We start from the raw sequence: 24,643 nt of genomic DNA on the forward strand, positions 1-24,643 counted from the left end.
GAAACAGGTTTACCTTTTAGGTGACATGAATGGATGAGTTGAAGGAAAGTTATGAACTGTTTCTGAGAGACAAATAACACCAGGATCCTTTTCTAAGTAGCTGACAGCTGGTAACTGTGCAGGGGCGGGTCTAGCAAAGTGTTGCCAGGGGGCCAGGTAGGGCATTAACAGGGAGAGGTGGGCACAAAGAAATACTTTTCTTTTTTATTCTCATTTAAAATATCTAGCTTTTATTAAATAATTATCTGAATCTAGCGAACAAAGTTTTTATCTGACGTAAAATGTATAGAAATCATACATATACCAACAAGACTGTACATCACTGTCACAACAGCATCTGTTTTCATTCAAAGGCTTTATGGCTTTAATACCTGGTGGGTCGGTCTGTAGTGAAAATGCCCAATTTTTTGTCCCAGTTCAGCCCTGCAGGTTAATACTGGCAGTGTCACCATGCCAGCTGACTGTATTTCATCATCAGCCAGTGTTGTTCTTTATACATCAATATTGCCAAAGTTTACCATAAGGCAGCATATAAAGAATTTATAATAATAATGGATTGGATTTATAAAGCGCTTTTCAAGGCACCCAAAGCATTTACAATGCCACTATTCATTCACACACTGGTGGAGGCAAGCTACACTTGTAGCCACAGCTGCCCTGGGGCAGACTGACAGAAGCGAGGCTGCCATATCGCGCCATCGGCCCCTCTGGCCAACACCAGTAGGCAAGTAGGGTAAAGTGTCTTGCCCAGGGACACAACGACCAGGACAGAGAGCCCAGGGATTGAACCGGCGACCTTCCGGTTACAGATGCGATTCCCAACCCCCTGAACCACGGTCGCCCTTGCTTTCAGGTGTTATTCAAATATTAGTCTTTTCATTTGTTTCCCCACTTTTTTCCTGTTTCAAAATCAAACACCAGTTTGTGAGAAGATTATCTTCTTCTTTTTTAACAGGCATTGGTTTTGCATTGGCTAATTTGCCAATTGTACACTCAACAAAAATATAAATGCAACACCTTTGTTACTGCTCCCATTCCCCATGGGATGGACGTAGAGACCTAAAATTCATTCCAGATACACAATATAACCATCCCTCCCAAACAGTGGTCACAAATCAGTCCAAATGTGTGGTAGTGGACACATCTGCTATATTGAGATAATCCATCCCACCTCACAGGTGTGCCACATCAGGATGCTGATCTGACATCATGAGTAGTGCACAGGTGTACCTCAGACTGCCCACAACAAAAGGCCACCCTGGAATGTGCAGTTTTTTGCGCTATTGGGGGTCTGGGGACCCAGAACCGGTCAGTATCTGGTGTGACCACCATTTGCCTCATGCAGTGCAACACATCGTCGCATGGAGTCTATCAGATTGTCAATTGTGGCCTGTGGAATGTTGGTCCACTCCACTTCAATGGCTGTGCGAGGTTGTTGGATATTCGTGGGAACTGGTACACGCTGTCGTATACGCCGGTCAAGCACATCCCGAACATGCTCAATGGGTGACATGTCCGGTGAGTATGCTGGCCATGCAAGAACTGGGACATTCTCAGCTGCCATCTGCCCTGAACAATGTGAACCATGATTCATTCGTGAAGCGCACACCTCTCCAACGTGCCAGACGCCATCGAATGTGAGCATTTGCCCACACAAGTCTGTTACGGCGACGAGCTGGAGTCAGGTCAAGACCCCGATGAGGACGACGGGCATGCAGTTGAGCGTCCCTGAGACGGTTTCTGAGTTTGTGCAGAAATTGTTTGGTTGTGCAAACCAATTGTTCCAGCAGCTGTCTGGGTGGCTGGTCTCAGACGATCTTGGAGGTGAACCTGCTGGATGTGGAGGTCCTGGGCTGGTGTGGTTACACGAGGTCTGCGGTTGTGAGGCCGGTTGGATGTGCTGCCATATTCTCTGAAACGCCTGTGGAGACGGCTTATGGTTGAGAAATGAACATTCAATGTACGGGCGACAGATCTGGTTGACATTCCTGCTGTCAGCATGCCAATTGCACGCTCCCTCATTGCTTGTGGCATCTGTGGCATTTTGCTGTGAGACAAAACTGCACATTCCAGGGTGGCCTTTTGTTGTGGGCAGTCTGAGGTACACCTGTGCACTACTCATGATGTCAGATCAGCATCCTGATGTGGCACACCTGTGAGGTGGGATGGATTATCTCAATATAGCAGATGTGCCCACTACCACACATTTGGACTGATTTGTGACCACTGTTTGGGAGGGATGGTTATATTGTGTATCTGGAATGAATTTTAGGTCTCTACGTCCATCCCATGGGGAATGGGAGCAGTAACAAAGGTGTTGCGTTTATATTTTTGTTGAGTGTATGTACACTACAAGAGCTTTTAAGTAAATGTTCATACTATCACATATCATATTATTTGTATAGCATATCTATCGATCGATCGATAGATATGAGATTTTCTCGCTGCATAGAGATGATGGATGGTTGAGTGGCCGACAGAACTGAAGACTGAGCTACAGGTAGCGGGGACACTGGAGACTGAACTGAGGTCGACTGAACAGGAGACTGCCCTAGAGAAAAATCACCTGAGTGATCAACCCAGAGATAATCAGCAAGAAGAAATAAGCTCTCAAGCGCGATTATATTGGTTGGCCACTCTGTCTGCAGCTGGAGCAGCTGTTCCAGTTCCTGGTCTCTCTGCTAAAGTTGATGCTGCTGTGCTGGTTGGTGCAGTCACAGATTATGTTCATGCATTTGGTCTCAATATCCTGTCTTTGAAGAGATCTTTTTACAGAACAGGTGTGCCCTACTCTTATCCGCGTGCTGTCATCATTTCACCACTGACTGCAGCAGAAATAACTAAAAAGCTCCTCCAGAAGGTCATGACCCAACTTGGGTGCGTAGCTACATTAATTGTAGCAGAGGAAGCATCCAGATTTATTCCATTGATTGGAATCCCAGCAGCAATGCGTCTCTCTTTCACAACAAAGTTATTGTGACAGGTGAGACCTGGAGACTCGGGACCACCCCTGGTGGGCGGAGCTGGTCTTTGCTCCTTTCATAAGCGCAGGTGTGGGCAATTGGGTATTCCTCTGCAAACCTGAAACTTGGTCCGAGTTGGGCAAGTTGGTGTTTCTTAACTATGAAAGTCTGATACAGGTCTTCCCCTAAACTTCTGTTAGAACGGTAGGTTACACAAAAATGTACCACTTGAGCTCTGGCTGTTGGCAGAGGTTGTTGCGAGATCGATCAACTTCAGACCAGACAACAAACGACGGAGGCTCCGGAAAAGTGCAATCAAACGATGAGTTTTATTATCACAGGAGAACAACCAACCATCAACATAGGGATTGTGTTGCTCTGACAAGAATACATTGGGTTCTGGTTTTATAGGACAAAATATCACACCTACGTCAATACAGTTCAAAAATACATGGTGACAGACGGGCAAAAGTTCAACCCGTGCAGACAAGGGTACATCACGTACACTTCTAATAACCCTTCACCGACATATAACTTCTCTTTTCTACATTGCTTGCCTTTTAGGGTAATAACTTCAGGTCTCACCATCTCCGAGAGCTAATAATGGACCCTCGTCATTAATCACTAAGTAGAGTACTTTTGCAGCCAGTCTCAAACTGAAGCAGAAGACGCTTAGGCCTTTGCTCAGACCTGCTACTAGATTAATATGTGTATCGTAAGCGTGCATGCAATTAACCTGCTATGTTCTCATCTCCCCTCAGCATGTATCATCTGGACACTCTCACCAGTGAAGCTTAAAACCTTCTAGAATGGAACATCAACTCTTAACCAAGCACATTTATGCATTGTGTATAAAATGAACTCAACCTGTAAAATAGAAAGGTCAATGTGATGACAGACATATTCAATGCAATTTTATAAACCCTGCAGGAAATATTACCGATAAATGATACTGTAAAACATGTTATTAATACATTCTTCATAAGGCAGATTATATGGTAGCAATAAAAGAATCTCTGAATCCCAACAAGGTTTACAGTTATTTGCACCCTTGTAGGTGGGAAACATTGCTCCCGTGAGAACGGTATAGTGGACTTCATCGCCACTGACCCACATTTATTAGGGTGTGACACGAACTTGTGGACAGGTAACTAAACCAATTCAGTTGAGGAATATTCCTGTGTTTTACTGTCCAGCTAAGTGATCTCCTGCCTTTTATTTATAGAGTACCGAGCTGCTGCTTTGCCAGGTGGATTTCTGGCTGCGGGCAAAGGACCTGACACTTCAGTGTGTTTTAATTTGTTTTAAACTGGTGTAAGTCGACAGACTGACTGTTGCGGCTGTCGATGGTTTTGTTTTTTGTTTTAATTTTTTCTGTATCAGTAGGCACCACAGATATTGATCCTTTTAGTATTTTAACCCCTTTTTTATATATATATATATTGTCGCAGACGGTGAAGGCGCTGCAGGGAAAACAAATCCTTTTTTTTTGTCTCCCCGCTTTTTGCATGAACAGCGGTGGGCCTGAGTGAAGACGGCACCGAATATTTGCCTTTTTCTATAGTGTTTTACCCATTTGGGGTCATGTGTGAGTTGCCGTCCACTTTTAACCTGTGTGCTATGTCGATTTGTTTTTAAACGGTTCCCCGCAGCGCTTGTCCTGGCTCATGGGCAATCGTACAGTTTTATAGTTTCTAATAAGGTAAAGTTTTTAATTGTTTTTAGGTGCCGCTGTTACACTGTTTCTTTGATTTTGTATTAAAAATTAAACTCTTTTAAACTGACTGTGCGCCTACGGCTCTGTCCTATTTTAAATAGGTACCTACCACGGGTCACATTATGAATGTTGTCGTCAACCAGCTCACTGAAATTGCTGAGAAGGTGTTTGAAAAAGCTCTGGGTCTGTAAAAATAAAAGACATTGAAACTGATCAGTGTGTCCGAGGCCTCAGCAGGTCTCATTTCCTCTGATCACAGCAGAAACAACAGTAACTTCTCCCAGCTTCACATCAACACAGGAACAAATGTGATCTCAGATATGAACTGTGGCAACATTATAAACTTTGTAAAATGTAGAAGAGCTGCTGAATAGTGTTGTTTTTTCTATTTTTTGTGTAATGAGTTTAAACAGTTTTTGATGTGGCGTCTCTCATCGAAAATTACATTTTCTCTGATTTAATAAAATGATGAATCTGAGTGTTTGATGTCATGTGATAAGAAGACGTGTGTAGAAAAGAAACTGCTCTGTGGCGTTTGTTCGCTGTTGACTGTAGAGTGTGATCAGAGTTCACTGCCCTCCAGTGGTCACAGTGAGGAACTACAACACAAACGATCCCTATGAACAGTAATGTTCATCTTCATCATTCCTGTCTGGTATTAATAAAATGTATTTTAGCATATTTCATAATATCCTCCTAAACTGGGGGGTGGGATAAGTAAACCTGGTGAATCACTGAACTCTCAGCTTCATTGGAATGTATCATTACAGGTAAATGTAATATAGGTCCCTGTTTACTCCATAACGCAATAATTTATTTGGTACATGTATACAGATCTATAATTATAATCTGAAACTAAACTGAGCGACTTTCAGTGAGTTGTTCTAAAAAATGAACCTACCGTCATTTTACAGTCATTGGAAATATGAGTCTTGGTTTTCCTGCAGAACATTTCAGGCTGAGCAGCCAATCCCAGTCAGAGAGAATTAGCTACGACAGAAACACAGCAGAGAGAAGGACAGAAGGTCAGAGCTCTGAATTCAAGGAGCAAACACACAAAACAAGACAGGAAGAAATTTTAGAGGCTGGAAATACAAAAAGAAAATGAAGGACAAGCTGGTAAAAGGTGGATGAGGGTCAGTAGAATAAAATGGATAAAATAAAATAAAAATAAAATGCAGTTGGTGGCCTGGTCTGAAATGATGAGAAACTGTGACTGCAGTTTTTAAATTTAACAATTGGTTGTGATGCTGTGTGTATTAATAATAGCAAACTATATAAGGATAATAAATAGAGGAAAGATTTACAGGAAAATTAAACATTCCTCGTGTTTTCATCTAGTTTCAAAAATCTGATCTTAAACATCAAGAACCCTGAACAGTTTTTATTCTCCTGCTGCAGGTTTGGAGGATGTTGTTTTATTCTTGTCACACAGTGGTGACAATTATTGAATAGATTATATTAATGGACCAACAGGTTTGATTACAGGAGCACAGCCGTGTGTTTAAATGAGATGCAGAGGCAGGGATGCAAATTTAAAGAACAAACCAGCTTTAGTGAACCGAACCACAGATTTGACAACCACAGGTTTATGCCACAATGATGAAAAAGAAAATTACAAAAAACATTTTAATACATAAAACTACCAGCATAAAGACTTGGCCACGTGTTAGTCCTCAGGTCTCAATGTCGGGCGCACCCTGGTAACCTGACTTTGAAACGCTTCTAGAAAAATCTGATTACATAAGTTGAATTTCCATGAAAATCCCAAACATCACTCACACAAAGAGAACATCCCTCACAGCAGCTTATTGTACACAGACCCAAATAAAAACTTATCTGAAGGGTAGAGTCCAAAAATCTCTGGGTTCAAAAGAAAATAAGAATCCAAAAATGTGAGTCAGTGGTCTTAAGCATCACCAGCTGTGTGTGAAAGTGTGGATGAGACAGTGGAAAAGAAGGGAATCAGTCTCTCTGTCTCTGTAAGTAAGTGGGCTAAATCACAGGAGGAGTCCACCTCAGCACCAGAGGACCTGTCAGCAGACAGGGTCAGAGGAATAATACAGATATTAATTATGCTGTTCTAGCTAAAATCCACAACTTAGGTCTTTGCAGACATCATATTTCACATCAATTTGTAGGTAAAATATCAACATTTGCAAAAAAAACAACAACAACATTTGTCTTGTACAAACTTTGCATTGCTGCAATATATCTTTGAAAATCTTTTTTTGTTAAAATTTAGAAAAACAAACACTTTCCAAACACAGTGTTGGAGCCATATGGACTTTGTGGTGATAAAGTGTTGTGTGTATGGTGTTGCTTGTCTATTCCAGGGATTACGGTTAGCTTCTTTGTCACGTGGGAGGTGTTACCCTCATGCCTCACTGTGTTCAGTGGAATATAACCAAACTTGTCAAAAGATTTTTTTTTTTTTTTAATTTTAAAATTTCAGTGTGAATTTCTTAATGAACGAGTGGGAAATACATTCACCTGGTTACCGGTCGGGCGGCCTGGAGAATGGGTGAGTAGGGACAGTGTGGTTTTTGTTGACCGTGTTCGCTTGTGCGTGTCAGTCGTCTTGTCTTGTCTCGAGCCTTCAAGTAGTTTGTACGTGCTCGGGTTTGACTGCGATGTGGATGGATTGCTGAAATATTCGATAAATGCTCAGTGGAAAATGTTTGGAGACTGATTAAAAACAGCAAAGCAGCATTCCCTACTTCATCCTTGGAGTGGATTCATTGATATCAAGTCACTTCATCCACATTGAAATACTGCAGTTATTTGCTTTTATGGATTTCAAGAGGTCATTGAGAAATGGAATCACTTCAGTGTGAACAGACTCACGCTGCACTGAAACTGTAATTGTACACACAGAATCTCAGCTGTGGAAACATAAAGCCAGACATGCAATAAACGGCTGTGTATGGAAGAAAACACTGATTGCAGCGGTTATTTGTGACGTGTCCACTGGTGAAAAGTCTGCTGAGCTGTTTATGATGCATTAAAGACGTGTAACTTATCGCGTTCATTATGAATTTGAAATGACTGATTTGTCAAAATGTGGTTTGAATCATCTGTAATAAGCTGAGTCAGGGATTTTTCTAAAGTCAGAATGACTAGAAAAGTCTCCAAAAACTTGAAGCATTTGAGGGTCTGGCTGCAAAACACAATGTCAAACTCACTGCAGAGTCTTTGGGAAATAAAATTGAAAGGTTGCAAAAGGAGCATAAAATAAATGTGAACAAAATTAGAAATCTGATTCCTTCAATGAAGGTCTTGATGGATGCTCAGTCATCCAGGTAAGTAAATCGCAAAAGGTTCACATTCAGATGAACAGAATCAACCTTTATTTCTGCAGCATTCATCCTTTGTCTTTTTAGTTGCTGCAGTTCTTCAGAGATTTTTAATCACTGTTTTATCGTCATTTCTCATTGGAGGAGGCGGCACTCGAATCATTTCATGCAGAAGTAAATGATTGTAGATTAGACGCAGGAGGGGGAGGAGACGCAGGTGAATGTAATTAACAACAATCAAATCAATAAATCTGAAACAGGAGAATAATAAACACAGAGATAAGAGGACTCACACTACATTCAGCCAAACGATGAGTCTGATGTTCAGATGTGTGGCGTGTAAGACAGCACTGTTTGTGAATGAAGACATTTGACTCAATGAGAAATGAATTTAACTGAAATATTATTTTCATTGAACTAAAATTATATCAGTGCTCTACTTAATATTGTTCTTTTTTAAATTTTGTATCTGCAGAATTTCACTTCAGCATAGATCAAATGTTTGTTTTTCATTTCATTTTTATTAACTTAATTGTGACACATTAAGCAGAGTATGCTAAGTTTTAAAATGTTATGATATTCACAAGAATATCATAACATTTGTTCTTGTGAGCATGCTCACAAGAACTGTTCTGCTTCGTTCGCTCAAAGATTGACAACAATATACAAGCTGAGAAAAGAAAGAGACTCAAGCAAAGAGGAGACTTCCTGTAGGAAGGTGAGTTTCCTATGTGATCATGTATTTCAGAGTGAGACAAATTTTGGGATGTTTTCTGGGATGCGTCTCCCTGGAGGAAAATGGCCCTCTTCCTAATGATGGTGATGCAGCTTTTTTTTTTTTTTTTTTTTTTTTCCCCAGTGGTTTTTACACTCAACACAAATTAAAATTATTGGTTTGGCTCCTCTTAGCTTGCTGATCCTTTCTTGATATATTTTAGGCTGATAACAGCAGATTTTCTTTTTTTAATGTATTAAAGTAGCTTTGCATCAGCTTTAGGCAAACATTACTGTTTGTTAGACTCCCTTGGTGTCCTTTCTTTAAAGGGTCATTAATGATTCTGTAACCTGATTTCTTGTTACTGCTGTTCAGACTCTGGGCTGTGGGTGAAGGCTGAGCTACTACAACTAACTTTCCATAATAAACGCCAACACAGCAGACCTCAGCTTTGCTACCTCTGCTCGTGCATGTACCCTAACCCTAAGCTCTGATATGGTGAGCTGTATTACGCGAGTTGTGAGAAGGTGGTTGCTCTGAGAACAAGACTGACACACTGTTTAAACCATATGTCAAAACATTTTTGAAATTCAAGCAGCAGGCATCTGGTTACCCAAAAAATGTGAAAGCAGCTGAGAAACAGCAGAAGTTTGAAGACAAAGGACATCAGAACCCACTAAGATTGTTTTGTTTTTGTTTTTTCTTTAAACACAAATCAGCAGTTGTAATAAACTGCGGTTCTCCATGTGAGCAGAAATGCCATCTTGTGAGCTGATTACAGACCCTGACAGATGATTAGTGATGTTTAGTGACCACTATGACATCAGCTTTGTTTCATCTCTGATGATGTAGCTATGGTCCAGTGGTGTCACGCTGATGGTAGAGGGTCGCCGGTGAAGGATGTGAATGTCTTTGTCAATGACAACAGCTTATGCAAGGCTCGTGTTGTATGACTTGTTACAGATTCAGTTGTCTTCACCTCCCAGTGAGTGGGTGCTTCCATTAGGCTCATATCTCGGCGAGCTGACTGATGAGCTCAGTGATGGTGGGTCTGGAGAGGAGAATGATCACAGTACAGAGTTTGTCTCCGGTGGTCCAAAACCCTATGCTTTAGCACAAAAAAGGGTAAGACTCAGGTTAAGTGTAAAGGTGTAACACTCAGTGCTGTTAACTCTAAAGTCGTTACCCCCGAATCATTGAAAGGCTTAGTCCGGGTATTTGTGGCCAACAGGGGATGCACATTTAGTTGCTGTGTCTGACACCATCAGGTCAGGTGGTCTATAACAAGGGAAGGTGCTGCCTGATTATACAACGCTCCCTCATGGATACTGAGCAGGATCAAGCCTTTGATGGAACGCTTCAGCACCCATTTAGTCTGGTTATTAGTGGGCTGAGTAATTGTAGAAAGACTTTCTTTGTCAAAAGCGTCATTGAAAATGCGTCCAGCATTATTTCAACCAAAACTGATAATATTGTTTACATCTACTCCTGCTGGCAGCCTTTAAACAGCTTCTCCAGATAAGAAAAATCACCTTTGTGAATGTTGTACCAGAATCTCTGCGTGACGATGACCTTTTACCTCCCGATAAGAGCAACTTGCACATTATCAACGATGTTACAGCTTCTAACAGCGTAGAACTTCAAAACATGTTCACACAATACGTTCATCAGAGGAACTTGGGCTGCATGTGTTTAGTTCAGAATTGGTTTAGGCAGGGAAAATCCAGTAGAACAATTTCACTGAACACTAGTTACTTAATTCTGTTTATTAACCCTACAGATAAATACCAAATCTCAATTTTAGGTAGACGGATGTTTCCACGTAGTACAAAATACTACTTAGAAGCTTTTAATGATGACACATCTACCTCATACAGGTATTTTCTAATAGATTATAAATCGAGAGTGCCTGACTATTTAAGACTTGGAACCAAATTGTTATCAGACCGTCAAGTTGTTAAAGAGGTAAAAAAGGATGTCGTCTTCACGGATGTGGAAAAACTTTGCACTGCTGGAGGAGTTGTATAAATCCCTGCCTAGTGTATGGAGGAATATTATTAGTAATGCCTAACATGGATTTTATTAATGGGCTGTGTGAGATGGCTCTCAGTGCTTTGAAGGGTAACGTCCTGCTGACTGACCAACAGCAGACAGCAAAAAAAAAAAAAAAAAAAAAAAAAAAAAGGGGGTGGGGGGGGGGGATCAGGCTGGTTGCAGACAAAAAGGACAATTTTGAAAAAGATGAGATCCATCAACTAATCTGGAGGATTTTTGTTGCCGTTATTAGGGGCTGCCATACCCTTCATCACCAGTCTTACAGCAAAAGGTGAAAATGGAGCACACACAGAAAATGTTTTTGGTTCCACAGCAGCAGTTGGACATGTTAAACCATCAGCAGCAAAATGCAGCTTCCATCAGACATGTAGTGCAAAATGAGCTCAACAAAGCTATGGCTGAAGTGCTGCAGCTATCAGATTTGGAAGTATATGAGAAGGCTGAAAAGTATTCTGGTATTCTTCAGAGATGCCTTTCACTTGTGAGACAGGGCAAGAGTGGAAAAAATGTACTGACTCTCTTTGCCCGATGATGCTAATCAGGATGCGTCTGACTGTCAAGCTAATGTCGGCGGAGGTCGTGATGGTGGTGACAGACAAAAGGACATGTTCGTGGACAGAGATGGGCAGTAACGCGTTACAAGTAACGCGTTACTGTTATCCGATTACTTTTTTCAAGTAACGAGTAAAGTAAGGGATTACTATTGCAAAAACGGTAATTAGATTACCTTTACTTTCCCGTAGGAACGCTGCGTTACTGCGTTACTAAAACCGTGATTTTTTTGCGAGAATGTCTCACGACAGTGACGTAAGCGAGTGCGCCGTTAGTGACAACAGCTGTGTGCAGATCAACAGTGGATCATATATCGAGTACGGGAGAGAGTATGAGCGTGCAGCGTTTAAAGCGTGGAAGTACTGACCTTACTTTGAGTTTGATTCCATAAAAAGTGACAAAAACATTAGCGTCCATTAGCATTGTGCGTGGGAAGAAAACATCTTTTTACAGCGAAAAAAACCCCTAAACTTCCAAGCAAGCTCCGAGTAGCTACGACGTAATGGGAAACTCACAGAGAAACTGCCGTATCCTTCCACTGACTGCTGTGGCACACCTGCACCAGGGTAAACCTCCGCCTACCCAACTCCTGCTTTACAGGTGAAAATAGAGCAACAGGACCGCTGAGTCTTTGACTTTATTTATTTTCTGCTGTGTTTTACTTGCATCTATTTGAAAGACTGAGTGTAAACACAAAAAAAATATATTTTATGTGCTGGAATGTGCAGAAAATAGGTTTAAATATTAAACAAATTTCTTCCAGTCAGAGAATGTTGCATATAATAAAATTTTTGCTTGATGCATAAAGTTAAAAGATTAAAACTAATAAAACAAGTTAAAAAGAGACTTTTCCATTTGGTTACATTTTGTATGATGGATTATGCAGAAAAAGTAGAATTGGGCTGAAAGATCTATCGCTTTATCACCTATTCAGGTTGTAAATCGTGTTTTTAAAAAGTAACTAAGTAATTAATTACTTTTGAAAATAAGTAATCAGTAAAGTAACGGGATTACTTTTGGGGGGGGGGTAATCAGTAATTAGTTACTGATTACTCTTTTCAAGTAACTTGACCAACACTGTTTGTGGATGAGGTTTTATCATATATGCCAAAAATGCAGAGCTTATTTTAACAGCCCTCACCCGTGCATCGGGTGTTTCGTGAAATAATGGGGCGAGATTATTATTGACAAACAAGTAATCAGAGGTTCTCTTTCATAGCATTCGTTCCGTGTCTCACTCCTGTGTGACCTCATCAGAAGCTCAAATACCATTACGCCAGCCCTTAGAGGCTGACTAAGTGATCCCCATGTCAGGAGGGCTAGTGCTTCCCTATATAATAGGCTGACATAGCATCAGATGTCATTGAAAAACCTCTTCTCGCTTCTCACAGACGCCTGTAGACAACTGTGCTATTGGGTGCTAAAGCTAAACTGTCCACAGATTTGAGTGAACAACTCGGTCACCGGGCGTTTTGTTCCCAGCTTTTCAGTTGTCCACTAGCATACAAGCAGTAGCAATACTGTTCAGTAGCTAGTGCTGGTGTTAAGTAGCAATACTTTCCTAAAGCGAAGTAGCAACACTAATAAAGGTACCACTAGCTTCACCATCAGGTAGCAATACCCTTTGGCGCTAGCAGTTTCAGCTGTTAGGTAGCAATACCTGTAGAAAAGTAGCACTACTTTTCACCCCACACTAGCTGAGGAATAGCAATATTCTCCACACTCAGTGTCGGTCTCGCTAACGTGCGCAACCCTCTAGCTAGCCATGGCTATGACTGACAACGAAGTTGTAAAACATTGTCCTTGCGGCAAGAAGATTTCTGCCTGGGATACACACCCTGTGTGTGTGGCATGGCTAGGCTTATCACACGCTCAGGCTGCCTTGACACCCACACACAACTGTGTCCACTGCGCGGCTTTCCCATGCAAACTACTCCACCGCAGGCTAGCTCGCCAGGCTAACCTGTCGGGTGGTGACCCTTTGCTGTGTGAGGCTGCTTCAGCGCAAGGAGAAATTGAGATGCCCAATGATTTGGCCACAACACCAGGGCCGAGCTGGGCAGAGGAAGACCCTCAGCCCATTGCGACTGCTTTCCCGTCGCTGGAGGCACACGGAGAATGGGAGTTTTTTTTTCCCCCCATGCTGGAGTCACCCGGGGAGGAGATGCTAACAAGGATGGAGATGAGTCGGCTGACTCGGAACTCCTGCTGTCTGACGACGACGAGGAAGATTCCACCTCCTTGGCTAGCATGAGCTGGGCTACAAAGCCCTCGGCTACCGGCGAGGTTGAAAAACCGACACCGCCGTCTCCCCTGGATCTCGACATGCAGGACATGTGCAAACGCGCAGCTGCTAGGCTCAACATCCCGTGGCCCGACATACAAATCGAGGTTGTAAAAGCTCGTTTTGACGGTAAGAAATTGCAGAAGGCGACAAAGACAGGGAAGCATGTGTTGCCTGTTTTCCCAGAACTACTCGATGACATAGCGGTGACGTGGCCGCTATCTCACAGCAAGAAACACCCCATCACAGGGAGCTCTCTGCTGGATTGTGAGGGGATGGAGTCTATCGGCCTCCACCAGATGCCACAAGTGGAGCCGTTGGTAGTGAGCCATCTTCACCCGAAGACGTCTCTGTCCTCATCGGCTCCATCCCTCCGCCCCAAAACAGACTGCTTCCAGTCTAGCCTCACAGATAAGTGCTACAAGGCAGCGGCTCTGTCAGTAAAAAAGTCCTGACACGTGCATCCAGGCAGTTTGCCGAGGGCGCTGTCGAGTGTTGTAAAACACATGAAAAAAATCAAACATGGTGAAAAACAGAGCAATGTCTGCCATAACGCAGCCCATGGAGACTCGAATTTCCACGGCTGTGATAATGTAGATGAGCCCATCACCTCAGCCAGGAAGGTGGTCTCAGATGCCTATCTTTCGGGCTGGGGGGGCACCCACGAAGGCAGAACAGTGAATGGGGAATGGGGCCCTCACATGCACTCCACCCACGTAAACTGTCTGGAACTGCTGGCAACACTTTCTCCCTTGGCTGAGAGGTCATCATGTTTTAGTGAGGTTGGACAATTCCACTGTTGTGGCCTACATCAACAGACAAGGGGGTCTGGGGTCCCCCAAGTTACACACACTGGCACACAGGCTGATTGTCTGGAAGCAGTGTTCACCTGCTGTCACTGAGAGCAGCTCATGTGCTGGGAATCTTGAACTTTGGAGCAGATCTTCTCTCCAGGGGCAACCCACTGTACGGAGACTGGAAGCTTCACCCAGAGGTGGTGAAGCAGATCTGGCTGCGATTCGGTCAGGCGACCGTGGACATGTATGCATCCAGGGAGAATGCTCAGTGTCCCCTGTTTTACTCACTGCGCGATCAGAACGCTCCACTCGGGTTGGATGCTCTAACTCACGAGCAGTGTTGGGAAGGTTACTTTTAAAATGTATTCCAATACAGAATACATGCCCCAAAATGTATTCTGTAATGTATTCTGTAACGTATTCCGTTACGTTACTCAATGACAGTAACGTATTCTGAATACTTTGGATTACTTAATATATTATCATGCTTTTTACAACAACGTGAATGTACTATTGCTGTGTGATTTATTACTATTACTGAAGGTCCGCGACTTCGAACTGTAGTAAAGGGACCTCTGACTAATGCGGCGGGGTCCCTGTCGGCTCGTAGCCAAAAAATAGCTTTACTTTGTTGTGTGGGTCAACTTTTCTTGCGAGAGACAGAGAGAGGCGTTGAAAGACTGCTCCAATGGAACTTATTGTTTTCGGAGAAAAACACGAACACGGTGTACAGTCGAGTCTTAATAGCTTACTTACAACTGGGCTCGTCAGGCACTCTTCTTGGCTGAAGTGGTTATTATTATATTTACATGCTTCCAGCTCCCGTTTTTCCTCGATGACAACTCGTACCTTTCCACTCCCCTTTTTCTCCCTCCTCGCGCTCACAGACCCATAACGTGTATGGCAGTCCTTTCTCCCAGCAACACGGACTACACTCCCTATGATGCTACATTCTTTAGAGCTATGCTTGTAGCATTCTGCCTGTTAGCTTAGCACAACAACAAGGACAACAACAACGAAAAGGCGCTCTCTCACCCAGGAAACACACAGTCGCAGAGAGAGAGAGAGAGAGCGTCGCCCTGTAACCATGGCAACCGTAACGCTGCCGCCTGGAACAACAGAACGTAGCTGTCAAACAAAACCCAAACAGTCCTGACCCGCGACAAAATGAAACAGGAAAGTACCGCAGTGTAATCCATTTATTTCAACAAAGTAACTGTATTCTGAATACCACCTTTTTAAACGGTAACTGTAACGGAATACAGTTACTCATATTTTGTATTTTAAATACGTAACGGCGGTACATGTATTCCGTTACTCCCCAACACTGCTCACGAGTGGCCAAGAACCCTTCTCTATGCTTTTCCCCCAGTGGCCCTCATTTCTCCAACTCTGGCAAGAGTGAGAGAGAGAGAGTAAGTAAGTAAAATTTATTTATATAGCACATTTCACAGATAAAAATAACAAAGTGCTTCACAATAAGATCAGACATACAAGTTAAAATTAATTAAACGCCCGTTTGTATAAAAATGTCTTCAGCTGCTTTTTAAAGGAGTCAATGGAGTCAAGACAGCGTAAAGACAACGGCAGGGAGTCCCACAGCCTCGGTGCCTGAAAAGCTCGATCCCCACGTGTTTTAAACCCAGTATGTGGGACCACCAGTAACCTTTGACCTGACGACCTGAGTGCTCGAGATGAAGCATGAGGTTTCAACAGGTCAGAGATGTACTGGGGAGCTTCATCGTGCAGAACTCTAAAAGTTACAACTAAAATTTTAAAATGAACCCTAAAATTTACCCAATGTGAAGAGAAGCCAAAACTGGAGTAATGTGTGACCTCTTGTTTGTACCAGTTAAAAGTCTTGCCGCAGCATTCTGTACAGACTGAAGGCGATCCGGAGCTGATTTGTTGAGACAAGTAAAAAGACTGTTACAATAATCCAAACAAGAAGAGATAAAAGCATGAATCATCTCAAGGTCTGCCTTTGACACCAGTCTGAGTTTAGAAATGTTTCTTAGATGATAAAAACAGTTCTGGACAAGTTGTTCAGAGTGTTTCTCACGAGACATTGAACGGTCAAATATAACACCTAAGTTTCTGAGACGCGACTGAAATGAAGGGTCTAAAAAACTGATATGCTGCCTAATTTCTGAGAGCATGTGATCAGGTGCAATAATCAAGGTTTCTGTTTTATCTGCATTTAACTGGAGGAAACTGTAATTTAACCATTGTTTGATCTCAGACAGACAATTATTTAAACACGACAATTTATAAAACTCAGAAGCTTTGAAAGAACAGTATAACTGAATGTCATCAGCATAGAGATGATAAGAAATATTATTGTAACGTCTGATAATTTGGCCTAGAGGGAGGATATACATCAAAAAGAGAATCAGACCTAAAACAGATCCTTGAGGTGCCCCAGAAGGCAGAACTGATGTTTCAGACAACACATGATTCATACAGACAGTAAAGGATCTCTGAGATAGATGCGACATAAACCATTTAAAACAACACCAGTAATCCCAAACAAGTCCTTCAGCCTATTTATCAGGATGCTGTGATCAACAGTATCAAAAGCAGAGCTGAGATCCAGCAGAACCAGAACAGAACAGAAAAGCGGTTTCAGTGGAGTGTAATGTGCAGAAACCAGACTGGAAAATGTCCAGAACATTGTTCTTCTCCAAAACGTTGTTAAGCTGTTCTGCAACTGTTTTTTCCAAGATCTTTGACACCAATGGTCATTTTGATATTGGCCTGTAACTGCTTGGAAGAGATGGGTCCAAATTTGGTTTCTTTAGCCCTTCAAGACCTACCATAGAACCAAGGCCGCCAGAGCTTACTTTATATTTTTACATGCTGTAGTGCCATTTTAGGGAGCATTTCAAGTTGATATACATCAATACAACTGTTATAGCCCACATTTTAATAATATATATGCATTAAGTCCATAGTAATGACATAAATTGCAAAAAAGTGCAATAAACTACAAAAAAATTGAAAATTGTTTTTGTTTTGTTTTTTACATATTTCTACTTGGAGAAATTTAAGAGGCTTATCCCTCAAAACTTTAAATACAAAAAAGTTGCAAAAAATAGTCTACAACAACAGGAAATTTATTTTGAGTGTCTTCATAGTTTTATTTTTGAGATACACCAATTTTTATATACTGCAGAAAAAATGAAAACAATCTTATGATGCAAATTTGAAAAGAAAACAGCATGTGCATCAAAATAAATTATTTTAAGCAGTGCAATTTGAGTTCTAAGCATCACAGAAACTATTCAGAAAAGCATAAAGTCAAACATGACTTATAAAAACACCTGCCATATTGGTTTTGAGGGGAAGACTGTTGGCCAGCATCCCTTAATATTCCGTTTCATGGCGTAAATTGCCCACATCTAGGCCACTGGCTCCATCGTGGGACCTTCCCACAGTATTAGCTGCGCTCTCCTGTTGCTCGTTTGAACCCCTGGAACAGGTTGAGTTAAAATTTCTGTCCTTGAAGACGGCTCTATTAATTGCTTTAGCTTCGGCTAAGCGTGTAGGAGAGATCCACGCTCTCTCAGTGAATCAGTCATGCATTCAGTTCTCCTCGGATAATGCGAGGGTCAGTATGCAACTCAACCCCGACTTCATCCCAAAGGTTGTCTGCACATGTTCCCCTATAGAACTGCCGGCCTTTTGCCCACCGCCTTTCTCCTCAGAGGAGCAAAAGCAGCTGCATACCTTGTGTCCCGTCCGTGCTCCACGCATTTATATGGACAGAACCCAGAGTGTCAGGAAAAGTGACCAGCTGTTTGTGTCCTGGGCTAAACCAGATATGGGAAAGCCTGTGTCTAAACAGCGCTTCTCCCATTGGGATAGTAGGAGCAATTGCCCTGGCCTATACTAGCAGGGGCCTTCAGCCTCCTGCTGGCTTGCGTGCGCATTCCACTAGAGGTCTGGCAACCTCATGGGCTCTCTTTAGGGGAGTTTCTATCCAGGTGTGTGCAGCTGCATGCTCTGCCTTTTTTGAGCTTCTGATGAGGTCACGCGGGAGGCGTTCCCCATAGTGAGACACTCATTCATGCTACTCAGAGAACCATGGTTATACTGTAGCTCAGGTGGCAGAGCAGGTCAGCCCCTAATCAGAAGGTCGGTGGTTCGATCCCAGGCTTCCTCCTGGCTGCATGCCAAATATCCTTGGGCAAGATAAAGTAGTTTTTTGCCTACTGGTGGTGGTCAGAGGGCCCGGTGGCGCCAGTGTCCGACAGCCTCGCCTCTGTCAGTGCACCCCAGGGCAGCTGTGGTTACAACGTAGCTTGCCATTGCCAGTGTGTGAATGGGTGGATGAGTGAATGTAGTGTAAAGCGCTATACAAATGCAGGCCATTTACCATTCATTACTTACTACTTGAACTGCTGTGCATATTGTTTTTCCCTTTTATTTACTTCTCAATCATGATGATGTTTTTAAAGAAAAGTTTGTTACTGTGGATGTTTCTAAATAATGTTCTCTTTTGTCATCTTTTATTATCATTTGTTACATAAAATCAGTATCCACACAGCACAAGTTATTCCAAAACATACAGAAATGGGTCTTTTTTATTTTTTTAAACAAAATGACAAACCATTGCATCAGTACAGACAAGATCGTCGCCGTACATATTAATTAGTCTTGAATAAGAGATCCCTTTTTGTATATGATATTAAAAAAAAACACACAATGTTGTCCACAGGTTACTGACATTACCTGAATGACCTTCATCGGCTTCCAGGTTAAAGCAGAACAATGAGTGACCAACACCAAAATCCTCACGGGTTGTAGCCAGAGGTCTGTCCTTTAGGTGACGCCCCGTGCTGGTTATACTCTCTAACATATTGACGCCTATGAAAATGTTCCTGGAACAGTTTAGTGGGGTAAGAGTGGCCGTCGACATGCAGACACATGAACTCAATGCCGCAGTTTTCAAAATTAAAAGGTTCGCATGTATAGCTTGCTGTAAATCCCTCACTGACAAAACCAACTATGACAAACTTTGGTAGAGTTCCTGTAAATCCATGATCCTGTGAAGAAACGCGGGTCCTTCCGGGGATGGAGAATGTCTTTAACCCACACTGTCTATTGGGTATTTAGCATTAGCATGTTGTAGGGCTTTGCTGTGTGCCAACCTGACAGTTGGTGATACACTCACCAAGGACTCATGTGCTGACAACTTCTTACCGAATGTCTGGGTTCACGGTAATATAACCTGTCACTGTCAGTCTTGTCATGAATAGTATGGTCAAAAGCTCTTATAAATGGTATAAACATGTCATCTTTCTTAAGTCCAAAACATTCTTGTTGTCTTATTTTGTAAGAAGTTAAAAAATAATAAAATAAAACATGAAATAACTATAAATGGCACTTACATTCTCTAAATGATAGGATCGGACTGAATCATTTACAGCCTACAGACGAATATTTTTTCCATCCTCATGTCACAGAAAAAAAGTATGTGTGAAGAATAACATTTACCGACGTACTTTGGAGCGCTGATCAGTGCGGACTCTCTCTTCAGCGCTATTTGGGTCACCAGGTAACCTCACATGTTCGTGTTTTTCTAAAACAAAGTAACAACAGTTGTGTTAAAAACAACAAGCACAGAAATGCATCTTTAAAGACCCAATAATGATTTTGTGGTTTGTCAGTAGCAGCGGCTAAAAAGTAAGTTCATGACTCATTTGAAACGCCAGATAATCTGAAACACCAAATAATCAGAAACACCAGTGGTCAGAGTAAATAAGTTGAAGAAGCTCAGCTGCTGTGTTCTGAGTTACTGGGTGGAAGATGGAAACCAGTTGAATCCAGCTGCCAATTCTCATCACATAGACGCTTCCAGTTCAGGAAGGCAGAGCAACAGCAACAGAGAGAAGGCGGAAAAAACAAAACTCCGGTGGGCATCGATGGAGTGTAAGTATTTTCTTAAATTCTACTTCTTTGTTATTCTGTTTCTTTTCGGTCCGGGACCGTGTGTACGTAATTTCGTTCCACCACATATAAACATATGATGCGAATAACAATAAAGCTCCTTGAATCCTTTAATAAAACCACTGCTACGTAGACAAAGAGACGCTAAGCTGAGTAATAATTAATAAAAATAAGTCTGCGAAGAATTAAAATAATTACACCAAAACCAGTGGAGCCAGTGTCCACTGAGCCAGAAGATTTGTACACTACACAGTTTTTACACATATGATGATAGTCATATAATGATGTGTTAAAATCTGAGGAACCTGAATTCGCTGTCAAGTAAATTATTCCTTGTGCACCTGTGGTGCTCTGTGTATTCTGACCTTTGAACTACAGCAGCTCGTCTGTTGGATCAGACCACAGGACCAGCCTTTGCTCCCCATGTACATCAGTGGGCCCTGACTGCCCATCACCCTGTCACTGGTTCACCGCTGTTCCTTCCCCGGACCACCTTTGAAAGATACTGACCACTGCAGACTGACAAAGCCCCACAGGTGCTGCACTTTTAAAGACGCTTTAACAAAAACACTGATGGCGAGGTGACTGGGTAAAACCCGCTCAAATCATCACACTCACCTATTTTTCCTGCGTAACTGAACTGTTCTATCTTCTTCAGGAGAGCCTTCCTCTGTACGTGGTTAGACTGAAACTTTTTTAACACTGTTCATAGGAGAGCATCTCTGGGATTTCAGCTGCTTTGTTAAAATCACAATAAGAATCATTTGTCCATAAATAACTTGTGTAGGCAGGATGCATTATGTGCTCACTTTGAGGCTGGATGTTTTATTGACAGGATATAAAGAGCGTGCTCAGAGTCAGAGCTGTCATTTCAGACATACCCACACCTGCATCCTGCTCCATCATTCAAAGACACGAGGACACCTTCACCTCCTGCACGAGTTCTGTCAGATGCTTTTGATTCCCCACAGAGGACAATAATCCAAAGATGTTAGACTGATATAGAATTTTATTCTGCACATGCACGGATCAAATGAACATGTCACAGGGAGTAATTTGATATTTCCAACAAATGGAGACATTGTTGTGACGGCTTCTGTTACATTTTACCAACATTAGGTCAGAAAATCATCTTATTGTTATAAGTAACAATGCCAACATTTTTCATCAGTAATATTTTATCAATAACTGGAATGCTGAAAAACAATAATATAATGCACTCATAGACAAAAACAATATATTACAGTTCATGTTTGTATTGTGTTGTAGTTCCTCATTGCGACCACTGGAGGGCAGTGAACACTCATCACAGTCAACAGCACACAAGCACCACAGAGCAAGGGTTTAAAACGTATTAAAGTATTTATTATGCTGAAAGATAAAATGTTCAACCTCTATTATAATAACTCTGCGTAACAATAATAATGGATTGGATTTATGTAGCGCTTTTCAAGGCACCCAAAGCGCTATACAATACCACTATTCATTCACTCTCACATTCACACAATAATATTAATGATTTCTTTTAATCAAATTTATATTTATTCATTAAAAGGTTTTGTATATTTATCGGAAATCTCATTTAAATATAAAACAAAACGACAAATGTAATCACAGTTTATTAAAACACTGAAAAGACAATATATGTTCAATAATAATAACTGCTGATGCTAATAACAATGCTATTAATAGCTGCCTTAAGATTACATATTAGTGTGTGATGCTGGGAGAAGTTACAATGCTGTTTCTGCTCTGATCAGAGGAGATGAGACCTGCTGAGGCCTCGGACACACTTATCAGCTGTGAGGATGCAGTGAGATTATGAATTTTATTATTTTGAAACAAACACTGTCTAATTAGAACAAGTTAAAAGCTTATTTGTAGATCTATGCTAGTTTCAAAAGTGTCACTACTTTACAAAATCGACATGTTCAAGCCAGAACTCTTTGAAAGACCCTCTGAGCATCATCAGCAAGTTCTCTGAGGATAATAGGCATAGCTTTCTCCATTACCCGATAACATCTTCCCCTTGGGATTGAGCCCACAACCGATTCAACGAAGTTTATCATGCTCAATGCAAAACGTAATTCAGATGTTACTCCAACCTGGTTCAACACCTTCAGCGGGAGCTTCTCAGTTATTTCAGCTGCAGCCAGGGGTGACTTGATAACGGCACACAAATCGCTGTATGACAGACCTGTGCTGGCAGCAAGTTTCCACAGAGATGGGATATCAAGACCAAACGCATCTACCACCATTGCAATAATAATGTGCAGCCAAGGTAGATTAACAGAAACAGTTAGCCCAGGAACAGAAACATTTGGTCTACCAAAGCAGGCCACATTAGGTAATCGTAGATCCATAGCTTGTTTCTTCTTCTTGATGATCTCCAGGCTGATGTTGGGTATGGCCAGCACAAAAGCATTCCTCTTGAGTTTAGGAAGTTGTCTCTCTAAGGTCTCATGTAGGAGAGAGAAATCCTACTTCCGAGGCTTAAAGCTGGACACCAGGAACACCTTTGAACACTTGATGCCATGTGCCTGAAGACCTGTAATACAGAAGGAATCCATGTGACAGATTATTAAGATGGAGTTTATTAATTTATTTTAAGAAAATGTTCTTGTGAGAGAGAGATGAGCTTGTAACATAGCAGAGGAAAAGAAACACCTTTATGTTGGTGGAGACCAAAAATGGTTTTTACTGGACAAACAAATGAATAAAACAAACATCAGCCTAAAGTATGATATCAAACTGACGGGGCACAGCCACCTTCTCTCCTTATTTGTTTATTATTTTCCAGTCTAACAGGCATTTTTCAGGACAAAGCTCAACAATGGTCTGACCTCTGCACTAAGTGCATGACTGTCATTAAGAACAGGACGATCAGTATGAGTGAAAAAGCAGCCAATGTCCAATGCAAACTTTGAAAGACCTCTAGAAGAGAAAACAGTGCAGTGAACATTTCTCTCTCTCTGGTATAAATAATCACACACTCACCTTGAGCACAGTCTTCCTTGATCTTTGTAAGAGTCCTCTCTTTGCTGAAGTTTCTCTTTCTTCTCTCGGCTCCTAAATCTTTGTCAATCTTTGAACGAACAAAGTAGAACTTTTTCCCCATCTCCTGAATCTTCAGAGCGAGTTTCACATCATTTTCTGTGATGTGAGTCTCTGAGACGATGATAAAGAAGTAAAACATCCTAAATTCAACACGCTTCAGGTACTTCTCAGCTGGAAACATTGGCGTTCCGATTCCAGGAAGATCCCATAAAGTGACATTGGGATAGTCTGGATGTTTGTAGGCTGCGACCTCTGAGGTGGAGTCTCCATTTGCAGGTGCAGCTTCATCATCTTCATCTGTTAAACCTCTGAAGGCATTTACAAAGGTGGATTTACCAGCACCGCTTTCTCCTGTGACGGCGATATTTAGTGGAATATTTCTTGTCTTTTTTAGATATTTTTTCTTTATCTTTGCAGCCGCTGCAGCAGTGTCGTAGTTTTCTATAACCGATTTAACTCCAATTGGATCATTCATGCTCGCCTTTGATTAGAGACAGAAGGTGTTATGGTAACAGTTTCTGAAGATATAAATCTGAGCAGACAGCAGTGTGCAGTAATAGAAGACCGCCCTGAGCTAAAACAGGAAGCTTCTGTCTACGGTCTCGGGTGGGAGATAATTTTTACCATATAAAGTCACATTTTACAGATACCTGCACTCAGAGCAAGAAAGGAGGAGGCTTCAGTTGCATCATCCATGCTGTGCATGCTGAGTGCAGATTAACAGTGGCATTCATCAGAGTTTCTGCTGAAAGCCACAAATCAAACTGGCAGCATTTCAGAGCATTTGCATGTCGCCTGCACGTGGCCGACTTCCTGCCCTCCTCACCAACTCTGTGCTTCATGTGGCTTTCATAAAAAATAGATGCTGTGATGCAGATGATGTGATGCAGAGTGGAGCGCTGCGGCTGGGATGCTCAGAAATGCGCTATGGTGTAGGTGGTAGGATCTCGAACACCCACCAAACATGGCTACAGCCACGTGATCTCTCTGCTTGTACAACGCTCAGCGCATCAGTCACGACTGCATCCTTATCTGTAGATGAGGACAGTCTGTTCCATCAAGCTCACACTTCTGCGCTCAGTGTCAACTCTGAGTTTGATGGACCAGTTGGAGCAGCAGCTACAGCGGGAGCACAAAGTGCTGCAGATACAGAGGAGCAGAACTGTGAAGCCTCTTTCTTCACACTGCTGGACCTCCATCCATCTGCAGCTGTAGTCTAAAATCTAATCTGTTGCTTTTTGCTAGATTTGCAGGA

General features: G+C 42.0%; 1 protein-coding gene and 1 long non-coding RNA gene across 2 annotated transcripts; one reads left to right on the forward strand and one right to left on the reverse strand.

Annotated features, from left to right (window-relative positions):
- Positions 1 to 3,177: 3,177 nt before the first annotated feature.
- LOC146551761 (uncharacterized) lies at positions 3,178 to 4,728 on the forward strand. The gene is made up of 3 exons (XR_014890022.1): positions 3,178 to 3,214; positions 3,995 to 4,110; positions 4,189 to 4,728. It is a non-coding gene; the product is annotated as an uncharacterized LOC146551761 (long non-coding RNA).
- A 17,186-nt stretch (positions 4,729 to 21,914) lies between these two features.
- LOC146551762 (interferon-gamma-inducible GTPase 10-like) lies at positions 21,915 to 23,929 on the reverse strand. The gene is made up of 2 exons (XM_085257941.1): positions 23,329 to 23,929; positions 21,915 to 22,879 (listed from the first exon to the last, which is right to left on the reverse strand). The coding sequence occupies exons 1-2, from the start codon at positions 23,861 to 23,863 to the stop codon at positions 22,812 to 22,814; spliced, it is 603 nt and encodes a 200-aa protein (XP_085114067.1). The 5' UTR covers positions 23,864 to 23,929; the 3' UTR covers positions 21,915 to 22,811.
- Positions 23,930 to 24,643: the final 714 nt, after the last annotated feature.

Source organism: Mchenga conophoros, linkage group LG19, assembly GCF_057382185.1.
Source record: "Mchenga conophoros isolate Kocher_MC1m ecotype Shallow Benthic linkage group LG19, M_conophoros_male_GT1.1, whole genome shotgun sequence".
Lineage (NCBI taxonomy): Eukaryota > Metazoa > Chordata > Actinopteri > Cichliformes > Cichlidae > Mchenga > Mchenga conophoros.